At 44.4% G+C, this 16,995-nt stretch overlaps 1 protein-coding gene across 8 annotated transcripts in view; it reads right to left on the bottom strand.

Moving 5' to 3' along the window:
- chd6 (chromodomain helicase DNA binding protein 6) overlaps positions 1-16,995 on the bottom strand; it is a 137,184-nt gene that overhangs the window by 83,608 nt on the left and 36,581 nt on the right. For all 8 annotated transcript variants that reach the window (XM_014131640.3, XM_014131639.3, XM_014131634.3 and 5 more), the window contains exons 3-6: positions 3,849-4,432; positions 2,763-2,922; positions 2,262-2,411; positions 1,451-1,516 (exon numbers count right to left, since the gene is read on the bottom strand). In XM_014131640.3, the coding sequence (XP_013987115.1) occupies positions 1,451-1,516; positions 2,262-2,411; positions 2,763-2,922; positions 3,849-4,432 (960 nt within the window). The remainder of the gene's footprint in view (positions 1-1,450; positions 1,517-2,261; positions 2,412-2,762; positions 2,923-3,848; positions 4,433-16,995) is intronic.

Raw genomic sequence — 16,995 nt, 5'->3', positions numbered from 1 at the left:
CTGATGCATCTCTCCCCTTATTGGTTGAATAGCCCTTACACCGCCTGGAGGTGTGTTGGGTCATTGTCCTGTTAAAAAAAAAATGATAGTCCCACTAAGAGCAAACCAGATGGGATGGAGTATCGCTGCAGAATGCTGTGGTAGCCTTGCTGGTTAAGTGTGCCTTAAATCACGACAGTGTCACCAGCAAAGCACCCCCAGACCATCACACCACCTCCATTCTTCACGGTGGGAACCACACATGTGGAGATCATCCGTTCACCTACTCTGCATCTCACAAAGACACTGCGGTAGGAACCAAAAATCTCAAATTTGGATTAATCAGACCAAAGACAGACTTCCACCGGTCTAATATCCATTGCTTGCGTTTCTTGGCCCAAGCAAGTCTCTTCTTCTTATTGGTGTCCTTTAGTAGAGGTTTCTTAGCAGCAATTCGACCATGAATGCCTGATTCACACAGTCTCCTTTGAACAGCTGATGTTGAGATGTGTCTGTTACTTGAACTCTGCATTTATTTGGGCTTCAATTTCTGAGGCTGGTAACTCCAATGAACTTATCCTCTACAGCAGAGATACGCCTGGATCTTCTTTTTCTGTGGCGGTCCTCACGAGAGCCAGTTTCATCATAGCGCTTGATGGTTTTTTGCGACTGCACATTGACTGACCTTCATGTTTTAAAGTAACTAATTGGCTCAAATGCGTTAAGGAGGAAAGAAATTCCACAAATGAACTTTTAACAAGGCACACCTGTTAATTCAAATGCATTCCAGGTGACTACCTCGAAGCTGGTTGAGAAAATGCCAAGAGTGTGCAAAGCTGAAAAGGGTGGCTTCTTTGAAGAATCTCAAACAAAATATATTTTGATTTGTTTAACACTTTTTTGGTTACTACATGATTTCATGTGTTATTTCATAGTTTTGATGTCTTCACTATTATTCTACAATGTAGAAAATTGTCAAAATAAAGAAAAACGCTTGAATGAGTAGGTGTCCAAACTTTTAACTGGTACAGAATATATATTTATTTTGCCGAGACCTTTGCTAAAGATCCGAGAGACAAGTCACATGGCTTCCTCAGATTCTCATCAGATCATCCGAGAAGCCTCCAAGGTAGCTAGCTAGCTAGCTTGTAATCCTGCAAGTGTAGCTAACCTTATTAATAGATGTATGTAATAATTGTTAGCTAAGAAACAGTAAAGTTACGCTAGCTAAATAGTTTTTTGGGTTAATATACAGATTACCTGGCTGGTGATGTCATTGAGCTCAAGAGATACAATTAAACTGTTCACGATTTTCAGAAGAGTTTCAAAGGAAGATAAAAAATAGAAAAAAAAAACATTCTACTCCAGTTTAAGTCACCAGAAGTGACCTTCAGTTGTTCAACAAAATAAATCTCGGCATCCACTGCTGAAAATAAATATAGGGGAAACGTGTGCGTGTCGGGCGGTGTACCTCTTTCTTCGCAGTTCGAACCGACAGGATTTTCTCAATGATGTTCGCCTCATCTTCAGGGGGCTCCTGTGACGGAGGGGAGAGAGGGGATTACTTACGCAGGGTAAGAGTGTGTTTGGCCTTACTGAGGGGGACAGAAGTTGGGCACAGCAGAGAGAGGGGGAGAGGAGAGACTGTGGCTGTGTCCAAAATCTATGCAGCCAACTACTTACTAAATGTATAAACCATACTAAAAAAAATACTATTTAGTAAAATCGTATGCAGTAAGCTACTAGTTCTCAAACCTCTCCTCGGGACCCCCCTGAACTACCTCAAGGGCTTGATGATTAGTTGGCAAGTTGAATCAGGTGTGCTAGCTCTGGAATAGATCAAATACATGGAATGGCTGGGCGTCCCTTAGGACTGGTTTAAGAACCACTGCAAAAAGCAACAAACATACAGTCATCCACAATGAGAAGTCATCATCTAATGCGCAATTGGGTTGTTCCCCTCCATTCATTCATTTTGGTACATCTCGTTCTCTTATCTGATAATCAGCTGTTGTCAAAAGACGATTCTCTTCGTCAATAGTGCAGCAAATTCATACTAGATGAAAAGTCTAAATGAGTATGACATAATCAGCTGTTGTCAAACACGTGTGTCTGAAAAGACAATTCTCTTCCTCAATAGTGCAACGAATTCATACTAGATGAAAAGTCTAAATGAGTTTTTCAAAATTTAACATAAAACCTTTTTGGCATACCCAAAAGGCCTATTAGGATGATAGTACGAGTATTCAGACATGGCCAAAGACAAAGAACAAGATTGCTACCTCAGCCTGCCAGGCGAGAGTGGCAGCGTTGAGGGCAGGGATGCGGCCTGTCCCCAGCACAGCGATGGTCTCCCCGTCATCATCTACCACCTTGAAGTCCAGGTCCTCGTTGTACTTTCTGCGCTTCACTTGTCGCCCTGAGCGACGCTTCTACCAGAGAAAAAAGATAGAAGGGGGTTGAGGGGTGGCTTGGGTTAACTTAGTGTAATCGATTCAAGCAATAGCTACTGTACGTAGATAAATACTGTATACTGATAAAATATGTTACTTGGGGAGTGTCAGCATGATAAGTACGTAGATTGTGGTGTTAAACAAACCACCGCTTTCAAGTAAACTGAAAATCTAAGAATACAGTATAGGCTACACAAATTATACACACACAGCTATACTAATGTACACTACTACATAAAAACATTGTAATAGTGAGGTTTTAGAGAAGCAAGTGTCACTCAGCCCATCCTGCCCTTCCCCCAGCCCTCATGCTGTTAGTCAGTTCCTCACAGTGTTGTCAAGGGGGTCGATGCTCTCCTCTCCCCCCACGACCAGCGTGGACAGGGAGGCCGCGTCGTCGCTCTCTCCAGCCTCCTGGAGGACAGCCACGCTTTTCCTCTTGCCCTTTTTCTTCTTCTCCACTGGTACTGGCCCTTGTAGGACTTGCTCTCTGTAGAGGCACAGCAGGGTTGGCACCATATAAATACTAGAGAATGTCTATTCTAGTAATTGTATTTCTATGGTTGGAACTAGGGAGTGTTTGTAATCCGTACTCAACTGACCAGTGGGTCATGCCTGCAATGTGTGTTTAACGCCTTACCTCCTCACATCTCAGCAGCTATACTAGCAGAGAATGCCCACAGCTGGATGAGTGGGACATTTTCTTTTCTTGGTTATGTTTTTTTTGGAGTGTAGATAAGAGTGCATAGGTTTTAAAAAAGTTACCCACAGTATTCGGGTTTCTAGGTTTCTTCCTAGGTTTTTGGCCTTTCTAGGGAGTTTTTCCTAGGGAGTTTTTCCTAGCCACCGTGCTTCTTTCACATGCATTGCTTGCTGTTTGGGGTTTTAGGCTGGGTTTCTGTACAGCACTTTGAGATATCAGCTGATGTACGAAGGGCTATATAAATACATTTAATTTGATTTTGATTTATTCATATCTCAAATCCGTCCATCCTGCAGAGTGATTAGGAAAATGCCCCCCACTCTGCTGCGGAAATTCCAACCAGACCACAGAATTTTGCTAAATATTAGCACCGGACAAATATTAACTCCCACAACTACATCACCTAAAACAAAGGTTCAAGGACATGGTACAACCTGGAAAAATCTCCCCTTTGGGAAAAATCCAATCTCTCAAACTGAGAGGAGTTGAAGCAGAGTTACAGCAGTGAGTCTGACTTCCAAACATTGAGTTATAACCCACCTAAATGAATTTAATTGTATTACGCCCCACTAGAGAAACCATGTCTCTAACTAAATACAACCAAGTCTTTAACCGCAACCCACCCAAGAGAACCTGGTTGTGACCCATCAATCGAGAAACCGAGTGAAATCGAGTTAATCGAGTGAAAGCACTAGTGGTAAAAAGCCCCTCACCTGGGTTTGCGGCCCCTCTGCCTGGGAGGAGATGGGGCGCTCTTGCATTTTGCGGGGGGCTTGACCAGGGGCGGGGCCTGCACCTGGACCTTGGGTTTCCTCCCTCTCTTCACCTCTTTTGGTGCCTCTTTCGGTGACTTCCCCTCCTTCACCTTGACCTCCAACTTCATGGGCGCCTTAGACTTGCATGGCAGCAGCTCCTTCCCTTCTTTCTGCTGCCTCTTTTTCTTTGGTTTGTTGTCCTTCTCCGAGCCCTTGTGCTGCCAGGCGGCACCAGGCTCGCCCTTTTTGTCTTTTTTCTTTCGTTTCTTCTTCGCCCGCCGCCCGCCCCCTCCATCATCCTCCTCGCTATTGAGGGGTGACGAGGGGGCGCAGGGGCTGAGGCTGCCTGAACTAGTGCCCGCCTCGCCCATCCTGGGGTGCTTGGCGTGGGACATGCAGTGATTGATCTGCCCACCTCCTAGGACCCTGATCTGGTCCTTGGAGCCTAAAGGTCCGCTGGGAAATTGAGTTTGTGCATTTTGGTCTGTGGCAGTAGAGGCTGCTGTAGCTGGAGTGTGCTTTAGTAAGTGGATGGTAGACATCTGGAAGAAAACAAGAAGATGTGTTAATGACTCGATGAAAATACGCTAGATAAAATAATAAAATGGGTGTCATGCCTCTATCTTCCACTCATAATGAGAGTAAACACAGAACTGTGGGCTTACTGCAAATGCAAATCCAGTCATTGTTCAGAATCATTACACAATGGCTTTAGAAAATAACTAAATCACCAGAAATGTCTAGGATTTTACCACTGGGCTTTCTTTAAGGGTAGTCTTTCTCAGTAAAATTTGGCACATGACAAATGTTTATGTATCAAATTAGAGGTTAAAACCCCAAAGCCTGCAAATCCTCTGAAATATTTTATGCCATTCTCAGAATTCCTTTACGGTTCTGAATTTCTTCAATCCTCTGCATTTCCATGTTCCCCTCTCCCTTCCTCAAATGCACAGCTGGGCTGTCATAATGCAGTTAATTATACGGAGAAATAAAATCTATACCCTTCCCATGACACATTATGACTCGCCCTTGAAATGAAAGATGTCAGTCAAGAGGGCCCGCGCTGGTCTACCGATTCTGTGATATAGTAAAGATGTGCACAACCCTGACGTTGTGGGTGGGGGGAGGGGCATTATTTGTTATGGGGTGTCCAGATATTAAACATGATTTTGGCATGCATAGCCATCTGTACACGAGCTGAAGCAATCCATTAGTGAAGGTCAAACACACAGGTGAAATCGGCATGCATCACCAGGGTGTTCGGAGTCTGACCCAATTTGACTAAATCTGTTCCTCAATGCTTTTGTGTTAATATTGTTACAGAATTATGAGCACATGAAACCATAACTTTATTCAAGACTCATGCCAAGAAGTGTACTTTTACAGCTACAAAGATACAAAAGTAGACCCAGAACTCATTAAAACTCAAGGACACATAAGGTCAGAGAGAAGTCCTTGGTTTTCATATAGCAACAATATGTTCTTATAGCATCACCAATTGTACCCATGAGCACTGAATCACTTCCAGCAGAGAATTGTGTGTAGAGAAGGCAGATATGGCACGATTCATGTGATATGGGCTAATATCGTCGCGGGCCCATTTTGAGCAACATGTTATTTATAAACCAAGGCAGAGCACATGTGGAGGGGTATATGGGACGACTTAGACATGCAATTTCTGCCATGCGGCGTTTATTTGCAGCCTGCCTCATGCAGGTATGAGGATAATGTCAATGAAACAGACTCCCAAGCGCCAGTTGGAATCAGGGCTGTTGCCACGGAAACAGGGTCTGTACCAAGCTGTGGGAAGCAGCAACGTAAACACGCAGTCTCTGTGGTAACTCTTTCATTGCCAGCTCGCGGGACTATTTGGCATTTCCTCCGTTTAGCATTTGATTGGACAGACGCTACCCGATAGCCTGCATCGGTCAACAGCTGCTTTTTCCAGTCTTCAGGCTTGGTTGAACCATTGAAAGAGAAAAGGTCCCGTGTGGCTCAGTTGGTAGAGCATGGTGTTTGCAACGCCAGGGTTGTGGGTTCGATTCCCACGGGGGACCAGTACGGAAAGAAATGTATGAAATGTATGCATTCACCACTGTAAGTCGCTCTGGATAAGAGCGTCTGCTAAATGACTAAAATGTTTTTAAAAAATGTAAATGTAAAAGGCCAACCACTGTCATTAGGACATAGCCTTGGTCAGATAGTCAAATTCCACACACACACCTTGAATGGAGCTCTTAGGATTGTGAGATGGAAAACACACAGGTTCAGCATTCATGTAAAAGAGTGCCACCAAATAGTGGAGGTCTCAAAAGTTTAAATTATAGTGACAAATCGGCCTGGGCCCTCGGGTTAGAAGGGTGAATGACCAGTAGGAGACAGATGTACAGAACACACATTTATCACCACAGAACAAACAGACACATACACACACGGCAATAGGAAGTAGACTAATGGAATAGATGAAAGTGACGTGGTTTTCTGTAATGGAATAGAACAGGGAATCTATTACACATCAGCAAAGGCTAATAGCAATGAGGCATGTAGCACAGGCTAACAGTAATAGCACCGCTATGTAACAGTTATAGCTGTAATGTACACAATATAAATGACTACGGATTAGCATGTAGCGACTAATAGCACTGGGCTTGCGAGCAGGACGTAGCACCATAATCATGTACATGTACATAATCATGTACACCATGTACATTAGCAGTGAACTAGCATAGTATACAATATGTATAGACATTAGCAGTACCTGGTGGTAGCAAAACACAGTAAGCTATACAGTATGAACAGGATCTGCTATAAGGCTAGGCCATAGCAGTAGGCAATAGCATATAAAACTATATTACATTTTAGTAATTTAGCAGACACTCTTATCCAGAGCGACTTACAGTTAGTGCATTCATCTTACGATAGCTAAGTGGGACAACACATATCACAGTCATATTATGTAAATTGTTACTCAATAAAGTAGCTATCATCAAAGCCAGATCTAGTAAGGAAAAAAGTCATGAGATCAGAGGTGGCATAATGGGGCACTCTGGTTAGGGTGTTTGGTTTCAGCATAGCCTGAAGGTGGGGAGGGGCAGGTCCTCTTGCTGCTCCGTAGGCAAGTACCATGGTCTTGTAGTGGATGCGAGACTGGAAGCCAGCGGAGTGTACAGAGGAGCGGGGTGACATGGGAGAACTTTGGAAAGTTGAACACCAGGCAGGCCCCAGCCTAAGTTACAGGGGTTTGATGGCACAAGCGGGGAGCCCAGTCTACAGCGAGTTGCAGTAGTCCAGACGGGAGAGGACAAGTACCTGGATTAGGACCTGCGCCGCTTCCTGTGTGAGGTAGGGTCGTACTCTACAGATGTTGTAGAGAATGAGCCTGCAGGAGCGAGTCAATGCTATGATGTTTTCAGAGAATGACAGGGTGTTTTCCAGGGTCAGGCCAAGGTTCTTTGCACTCTGGGAGGGGGACACCATGGAGTTGTCAATCGTGATGGAGAGGTCTTGGATCGGGCAGGCCTTCCCAGGGAGGAAGAGCAGCTCCATCTTGTTGAGGTTGAGCTTGAGGGCCGACATCCAAGCTGAGATGTCTGCCAGGCACGCAGGAGGGAAGGAGAAAATAAGTTGAGTGTCGTCCGCATAGCAATGATAGGCGAGACCATGCGAGAATATGATGGAGCAGATTGACTTGGTGTATAGAGAAAAGAGGAGAGGGCTTAGAACCGAGCCCTAGGGGACACCAGTAGTGAGAGTACGAGGTGCAGACACAGATCCTCTCCATGTCATCTGGTAGGAGCGGCCTGCCAGGCAGGATGCAATCCAAGAGTGTACAGAGCCTGAGACGTCCAGCCCTGAGAGGGTGGAGAGGAGGATCTGATGGTTCACGGTGTTGAAGGCAGAAGATAGATCTAGGAGGATGAGAACAGAGGAGAGAGTCAGCTTTGGCAGTGCGGAGAGCCTCCGACACACAGAGAAGAGCAGTCTCGGTTGAGTGACCCGTCTTGAAACCTGACTGCTTAGGTTCAAGATCGTTCTGAGTGAGAGAGTTGGTCAGACAGCACGTGTCACGTTTTTTGGTAAGAAAATAACGAACGGATACTGGTCTGTAGTTTTTGATGTCAGCGGGGTCGAGTGTTGGTTTCTTGAGAAGGGGAGCAACTCTGGCCATTTTGAAGTCAGAGGGGACGCAGCCAGTTGTCAGGAATGAGTTGTTGAGGGAAGTAAGGATTGGGAAAAGGTCTCCAGAGATGGTCTGGAAAAGGGAGAAGGGGACGGGGTCGAGCGGGCAAGTTGTCAGGTGTCCGGACCTCACTAGTAGCAGGATCTGGAGAGAGAGGGGAGAAAGAGGTCAAGGCGTAGGATAGTTCTGTGTGAATGGGACAAATGGACTCAATAGGCTGAGTGAATGAGGAAAGGATGTCGTCAACCTTCTTTTCAAAGTGGTTAACAAAGTCATCCGCAGAAAGGGAGGAGGGAGGGGGTAGAGGATTAAGGAGGGAGAAGGAAGAAAAGTTTCCTAGGTTTGGAGGCAGAAGCTTGAAATTTAGAGTGATAGAAACATTCTTTTGGAGAGATTGGAAACCCAAATTGGTCTACATGGACAAGTTCTGGCCTGGTTTAGATCTTATCTGTCGGAAAGATATCAGTTTGTCTCTGTGAATGGTTTGTCCTCTGACAAATCAATTGTAAATTTCGGTGTTCCTCAAGGTTCCGTTTTAGGACCACTATTGTTTTCACTATATATTTTACCTCCTGGGGTTGTCATTCGAAAACATAATGTTAAATTTCACTGCTATGCAGACGACACACAGCTGTACATTTCAATGAAACATGGTGAAGCCCCAAAACTGCCCTCGCTAGAAGCCTGTGTTTCAGACATAAAGAAGTGGATGGCTGCAAACGTTCTACTTTTAAACTCGGACAAAACAGAGATGCTTGTTCTAGGTCCCAAGAAACAAAGAGATCTTCTGTTGAATCTGACAATTAATCTGGATGGTTGTACAGTCGTCTCAAATAAAACTGTGAAGGACCTCGGCGTTACTCTGGACCCTGATCTCTCTTTTGAAGAACATATCAAGACTGTTTCAAGGACAGCTTTTTTCCATCTACGTAACATTGCAAAAATCAGAAACTTTCTGTCCAAAAATGATGCAGAAAAATTAATCCATGCTTTTGTTACTTCTAGGCTGGACTACTGCAATGCTCTACTTTCCGGCTACCCGGATAAAGCACTAAACAAACTTCAGTTAGTGCTAAATACGGCTGCTAGAATCCTGACTAGAACCAAAAAATTTGATCATATTACTCCAGTGCTAGCCTCCCTACACTGGCTTCCTGTTAAGGCAAGGGCTGATTTCAAGGTTTTACTGCTAACCTACAAAGCATTACATGGGCTTGCTCCTACCTATCTTTCCGATTTGGTCCTGCCGTACATACCTACACGTACGCTACGGTCACAAGACGCAGGCCTCCTAATTGTCCCTAGAATTTCTAAGCAAACGGCTGGAGGTAGGGCTTTCTCCTATAGAGCTCCATTTTTATGGAATGGTCTGCCTACCCATGTGGGAGACGCAGACTCAGTCTCAACCTTTAAGTCTTTACTGAAGGCTTATCTCTTCAGTAGGTCCTATGATTAAATATAGTCTGGCCCAGGAGTGTGAAGGTGAACGGAAAGGCTGGAGCAACGAACCGCCCTTGCTGTCTCTGCCTTGCCAGTTCCCCTCGCTCCACTGGGATTCTCTGCCTCTAACCCTATTACAGGGGCTGAGTCACTGGCTTACTGGTGTTCTTCCATGCGGTCCATGGGAGGGGTGCGTCACTTGAGTGGGTTGAGTCACTGACGTGGTCTTCCTGTCTGGGTTGGCGCCCCCCCCCCCTCCCCCTTGGGTTGTGCCGTGGCGGAGATCTTACTGGGCTATACTCGGCCTCGTCTTAGGACGGTAAGTTGGTGGTTGGAGACATCCCTCTAGTGGTGTGGGGGCTGTGCTTTGGAAAAGTGGGTGGGGTTATATCCTGCCTGTTTGGCCCTGTCCGGGGGTATCATCGGATGGGGCCACAGTGTCTTCTGATCCCTCCTGTCTCAGCCTCCAGTATTTATGCTGCAGTAGTTTATGTGTCGGGGGGCTAGGGTCAGTCTGTTACATCTGGAGTATTTCTCTTGTCTTATCCGGTGTCCTGTGTGATTTTAAATATGCTCTCTCTAATTCTCTCTTTCTTTCTTTCTCTCGGAGGACCTGAGCCCTAGGACCATGCCTCAGGACTACCTGGCATGATGACTCCTTGCTGTCCCCAGTCCACCTGGCCATGCTGCTGCTCCAGTTTCAACTGTTCTGCCTGCAGCTATGGAACCCTGACCTGTTCACCGGACGTGCTTGCTGCACCCTTGACAACTACTATGATTATTATTATTTGACCATGCTGGTCATTTATGAACATTTTAACATCTTGACCATGTTCTGTTATAATATCCACCCGGCACAGCCAGAAGAGGACTGGCCACCCCTCATAGCCTGGTTCCTCTCTAGGTTTCTTCCTAGGTTTTTGGCCTTTCTAGGGAGTTTTTCCTAGGGAGTTTTTCCTAGCCACCGTGCTTCTTTCACATGCATTGCTTGCTGTTTGGGGTTTTAGGCTGGGTTTCTGTACAGCACTTTGAGATATCAGCTGATGTACGAAGGGCTATATAAATAAATTTGATTTGATTTGAAAGTGGCTTTAGCAGTGCATACAGAGGTAGAGAAGAGGGAGTGAAAGGTTGATAGGTCCTCTGGAAGTTTAGTTCTTCTCAATTTTCACTCAGCTGCCCGTAGCCCTGTTCTGTAAACTCACAAACAGTCACTCAGCCAGGAGGGGAGAGCGTAGCCGTCCGGGAGGAAAGGGGACAGTGCGAGTCATAGGATGCGGAAAGGAAGGAGAGTAAGGTCGAAGAGGCAGAAGGATATAGCAGACGGGAGAGAAAAGATTGGAAGAGGAGAGAATAGTGGGACAGAAACAGCGAAGATTGCAATGGCCATCTGGGTAGAGGCTGAGTAGCTAGAGGCAGTCAGAAAAGGAAACAAAGTGATCAGAGACCTGGATGGGGGTTGCAGTGAGATTAGTAGGCGAACAGCCTGTAGTAAAGATGAGGTCAAGTGTATTGCCTGCCTTGTGAGTGTGAGGTCAAAAGAGGCAAGGAGGGGAAAGAAAGAGTTGGAAAGAAATTAATCGAAGGTAAAGGTTGCATGTGCTTCATTCTATAGCTAGTGAACTCCTGATACAGTGCATTCGGAAAATATTCAGACCCCTCCACATTTTGTTGCATTAGAGCCTTATTCTAAAATGTATTAAATAATTATTCTACACACAATACCCCATGATGACAAAGTGTAAACAGGTTTAGATATTTTTGCAAATTTAAAAATAAAAAACTGAAATAACAAGTATTCAGACCCTTTGCTATGAGACTCAAAATTGAGCTCAGGTGCATCCTGTTTCCATTGATCTTCCTTGAGATGTTTCTACAACTTGATTGTCCACCCGTCCACCTGTGGTAAATTCAATTGATTGGACATGATTTGGAAAGGCACACACCTGTATATATTAAAGGTCCCACAGTTGACAGTGCATGTCAGAGCAAAAACCAAGTCATGAGCTCGAAGGAATTGTCAGTAGAGCACCGAGACAGGATTGTGTCGAGGCACAGATCTGGGAAAGGGTACTAAAAAAAAAAAAAAATTGTTACCCTTCCTCTGCAAAGTGAAAAGGTGTCCCAGAGTTTGAGTTAGAGAGAGCGGAGAGAAAATGCCCAGGAGCACTGTAAGGGTTTTCTACAATTCATATAGCCTAGACAGAAAGTCATTAATGAACATGAAAACATACCATGGTACAGTGGTTGCTCCTCTAAATGTTTTGCGACTATGCTGCGGTACTTAGAGGTAATTTGTGATTTAGTACGGTACCCTGTGTCACCACTTCATTGCTCCAAACCAGCGCAAGGGGGAGTTAGAGCACTGATTATGCTTTTGGGTCTACTGTGTCTCTAACTAACAATGAATGGGCGACATAAACCTAAATAGAAACTGATAATTGTGTTCGACTTCAGTATTACTTACTAAAACTGTTGCTACAATAAGGTTATTATTTTACTCTTACTGTAGTAGTGTAGCCCACTCCCGACCAATCACGTTGTACGAAAATCAAAATCATCTCCAAAATATTATTTTTTAAACAAAGCGATTATTAATTTAGAATTATATAAAAGCCCCTTGGATATTCTCAGATATATTATTAACCCTGTTATTAGCAGGACAATATATATTGGTAATGGCTCCCGAGTGGCGCACAATGGGATTGCCTTGCAGTTCTCTAGCTGTATCCCCTATTATGCATCACATCGACCGTGATTGGGAGTCCTATAGGGTGGCGCACAATTGGCCCAGCATTTCTCTCCCTCTAAAAACAGAAATAAATGTTTTGGCCTTCACAAATATTATTTTGGCCTTTATTCAGATTACAAATCGCTCACTTTAGTTAAAAAAAAAATGAAATAGGTTTTGGAGGCCATTTTGGAGATTCTCTGTACTTTGATACTTTGTGGATGGGGCCTCCCCAGTGGCACAGCTGTCTAAGTCACTGCACAGCAATGCAAAATGAGTTGCTACAGATACCTGTGCCGGCCACCACCGGGAGACTCATGAGGCGGCTTTTGGTTTGTATTTAGAATCCTCCAATAATCCAATCCTCTATATGTAATTATTGGAGGAGAGTCATGTCATATTTTTTGATAAACTGTAGGCCTACCGTAACCGACATGAATCTCACTAGTGTTGAGTAATGTGCTGTTAAAAGTGGCGTAGGTCTTATTTAAAGATCATATTGAAGTTAGAAGCAATAGGATTTGAAGCAATAGCCTACAACGGTTTGCACTGCTCTGAGACAAGCACTGGTCTTGATAAATCAATGAGATGTTTTATTTTGACTGAATCTCTTTTCGGGTATTGGTTAGACTACAATTATGGTGTAGAAATATTAATCTCTTAGTGTAACCTTTATTTAACTAGGCAAGTAAGTTAAGAACAAATTCTTATTTAAAAAAGGACAGCCTACTTCTTCCTCCCCATCGGGGAATTGAACCCGTCTCCCACGTGCCCGCACAACATGGGGATTCTTTAGCTAAATAGCCAAGTACTGTAGCCTACTCCCATTGTACAGCGCCATATTTTCTGTTCCATCCTAACGGAAATCCAGAGGGTTTTTCGTTTTTCTTGGAATAGAAACACCATAATATTAAGCAAATTAACTAAGCAAAATTTCTTAAAATCAGTCCCATATACTATGTTCTTACAAAAAAAGTTTTAAATTCACCGGCTGTTCAGGCACCCTACATTTTTCACCAGGCAAGCAGAAGTTAGTAGCCAAAGTATACGCCCCATCGTCAGCGACTGGTCAACAGTAGGGATTCTTCAATGAGAGATGACTCGTCCTCATGCAAATGTTTTCACTTGAGAAAAACTGCACAAACACCCAAGTCAGATGCAAAATTGCATGACTAAGATCTCCTCTGCAAAAACGTCAAAATGAATGACAGATTTTATTGCCTCTTTTTTCAAATTTTTCAAGCGAAGGTCTTATGCAAGTACACTCGTTCGGTTCGCCAAGCCGAGCTCAACGAGGCCCCAACCGAAACTGAAGCACGCTGAGGTCTTAACCCACTCATTGAACGTTCACCAGTTTGCAAACAATGGGCAAGGCTGCAAACAGAAACTGGCAGCGCAAAAACTGAAAAAGACCAAAAAGCCAGGAACATGTCTTACTCAAAAATAAAAGACAAAATAATATTCCTCCTACCACTTCCTTCCATGCCTTCGGTCTGTCACTATCCCTGTCAAATCCATCCAGGCTCCTGTCTCCAGGACCACAAAGCTGCCGGCACACTGTTCTGAGGCTTCATGGCTCTACGTATCCCATGTACTAGCGACTGCACACACACACACAAACACATGGCGGCACGCACACCCTAGTGACGTGCTGCAGTGTACTCGCATGCAAGCCAACTCTGTCGACCACACAGAAGCTGCCTGCAATCAAATTCCCTATGAATCAATACAGCCTTCTGAGCTGCCGATCGCCACAACTGCAGTCAGGTCAATGTTTCCCCCATTCTACCTCCCTAAAGACATTGGCTGTGTCCGAATACCCATACTAGCGTACTACATAATTAAACTGCATACTATTTACTCATTGTTGCACACTATTTAGCAGGTACCGTTTAGTAAGAATTATACAGTATACCACGGCCTGCACTGCAGTATTTTATTTAACTAGGCAAGTCAGTTAAGAACAAATTCTTATTTACAATGACAGCCTACCAAAAGGAAAAAAAGCCTCTTGCGGGGACAGGGGCTGGGATAAAAAAAAAAAATTATACAATTAAATTAAAATATAGGACAAAACACGCATCACGACAAGAGACAACACAACACTACATAAAGAGAGAGACCTAAGACGATAACAGCAAGGCAGCAACATATGACAACACAGCATGGTAGCAAAACAACACTGCAGCAGCACAAAACATGGTACAAACATTATTGGGCACAGACAACAGCAAAGGGCAAGAAGGTAGAGACAACAATACATCACGGAGTAGCAGCTCCTGATTGGCTAAGTAGTTGCGGCGCGTCCCTGTGTGGGTGGATTTTTCCAAATTCAACAGACAAGCATCGCACTAACCAGCCTGAAAATAGCTCATTTCCAATTTGATTAATTTCTCTAAATTTTGACTAGAATAGGAATGGAGTTATAGGCATAATTACACGTTTGACCTATAACGTAGCAGACCATGTATCCCATCAGTCATTTTTATAAATAGGATAGAAGACAGAAACAGATCATTTGGTTCGACACATTCAGAAATCAAAAGATGTTTTAGTATTTAGTTTAAAAGCTCTGACAAGAGAACAAGAAAGACGTTTCAGTAAGAAAACAGAAAATAACACTTCTGTTTTCAAAGATGAAGCTAGCCTGTGATGCAATACTCGTGATCATTTTAAAAAGAACAAAAGCTACTTAGCCTACATTTGAACACCACCGTAGAAGCTTCGGGCATCTCCCCAATTAAATTTGGCTACTTGTAGAGAACTAGGGCCTATCACCTGCAGCGCACCTCTTCCAATGCATTGTGGAAAAGTGTGCATCGAATACTGCGCATTTAGAAAGTATTCAGACCCCTTGACTTTTTCCACATTTTGTTATGTTACAGCCTTATACCCCAAAAAAATTCCCTCAATCAATCTACACACAATACCCCATAATGACAAAGCAAAAACAAATAAAAAAATAACTGAAATATATAATTTACATAAGTATTCAGACCCTTTCCTCAGTACTTTGTTGAAGCACGTTTGACAGCGATTACAGCCTAAAGGCCAAATGTATTGGTTGCATACACATGGTTAGCAGATGTTAAAGCGAGTGTAGCGAAATGCTTGTGCTTCTAGTTATGACAGTGCAGTCATATCTAACAAGTAATCTAACAATTTCACAACAACTACCTTATACACACAAATGTAAAGGGATGGAATAAGAATATGTACATATATTTATATGGATGAGCGATAGCCGAGTGGCATAGGCAAGATGCAATACATGGTATAAAATACAGTATAAACATATGAGATGAGAAATGCAAGATATGTAAACATTATTAAAGTGTCTTTACTTAGTGACTAGTGATCCATTTATTAAAGTGGCCAATGATTTGAGTCTGTATGCAGGCAGCAGCGTCTCTGTGTTACTGATGGCTGTTTAGCAGTCTGATGGCTTTGAGATAGAAGCTGTTTTTCAGTCTCTCGGTCCAAGCTTTGATGCACCTGTACTGACCTTGCCTTCTGGATGGTAGCGGGGTAAACAGGCAGTGGCTCGGGTGGTTGTTGTCCACACCACCCTCTGGAGAGCCCTGCGGTTGAGGGTGGTACCGTGATACAGCCCGACAGAATGCTCTCAATTGTAAATCTGTAAAAGTTTGTGAGGGTTTAAGGTGACAAGCCGAATTTCTTCATCCTCCTGAGTTGAAGAGGCGCAATTGCGCCTTTTTCACCACACTGTCTGTGTGGGTGGACCATTTAAATTTATCCGTGATGTGTACGCCGTTGAACTTAAAAAAAAAATTCCACCTTCCCTACTACTGTCCGGTCGATGTGGATAGGGGGGTGCTCCCTCTGCTGTTTCCTGAAGTCCACGATCATCTCCTTTGTTTTGTTGACGTTGAGTGAGATGTTGTTTTCCTGACACCACACTCCGAGTGCCCTCACCTCCTCCCTGTACGCTGTCTTGTCGTTGTTGATAATCAAGCCCACTACTGTTGTGTCATCTGCAAACTTGATGACTGAGTTGGAGGGGTGCATGGCCACGCAATCATGGGTGAATAGGGAGTACAGGAGGGGCTGACCACGCACCCTTGTGGGGCCCCAGTGTTGAGGATCAGCGAAATGGAGATGTTTCCTACCTTCACCACCTAGGGGCGGCTTGTCAGAAAGTCCCGGGACCAATTGCACAGGGCGGGGTTGAGACCCAGGGCCTCAAGCTTAATTATGAGCTTGGAGGGTGCTATGGTGTTGCATGCTGAGCTGTAGTCAATGACAAGCATTCTTACATAGGTATTCCTCTTGTCCAGATGGGATAAGGCAGTGTGCATAGCAATGGCATCGTCTGTGGACCTGCTGGGGTATGCAAACTGAAGTGGGTATAGGGTGGCAGGTAAGTCTGGAGGTGACATGATCCTTGACTAGTCTCTCCAAGCACTTCATGACGACAGAAGTGAGTGCTACGGGGCGATAGTAATTTCGTTCAGTTATCTTTGCCTTCTTGGGTACAGAAACAAGGGTGGCCATCTTGAAGCATGTGGGGACAGCAGACTGGGATAGGGAGCGATTGAATATGTCCGTAAACACACCAGCCAGCTGGTCTTTGCATGCTCTGAGGACGCGGCTAGGGATGCCGTCTGGGCCAGCAGCCTTGCGAGGGTTAACACGTTTAAATGTCTTATTCACGTTGGCCACGGTGAAGGAGGGGCCCGCAGTCCTTGGTAGTGGGCCGCGTCGGTGGCACTGTATTATCCTCAAAGCGGGCA

The sequence above is a fragment of the Salmo salar genome, chromosome 12, assembly GCF_965601325.2.
Source record: "Salmo salar chromosome 12, fSalSal1, whole genome shotgun sequence".
NCBI classification, from domain to species: Eukaryota; Metazoa; Chordata; class Actinopteri; order Salmoniformes; family Salmonidae; genus Salmo; species Salmo salar.
The sequence above is the reverse complement of the archived record's forward strand: the minus strand, read 5'-3'. Positions and strand labels throughout refer to the sequence as shown.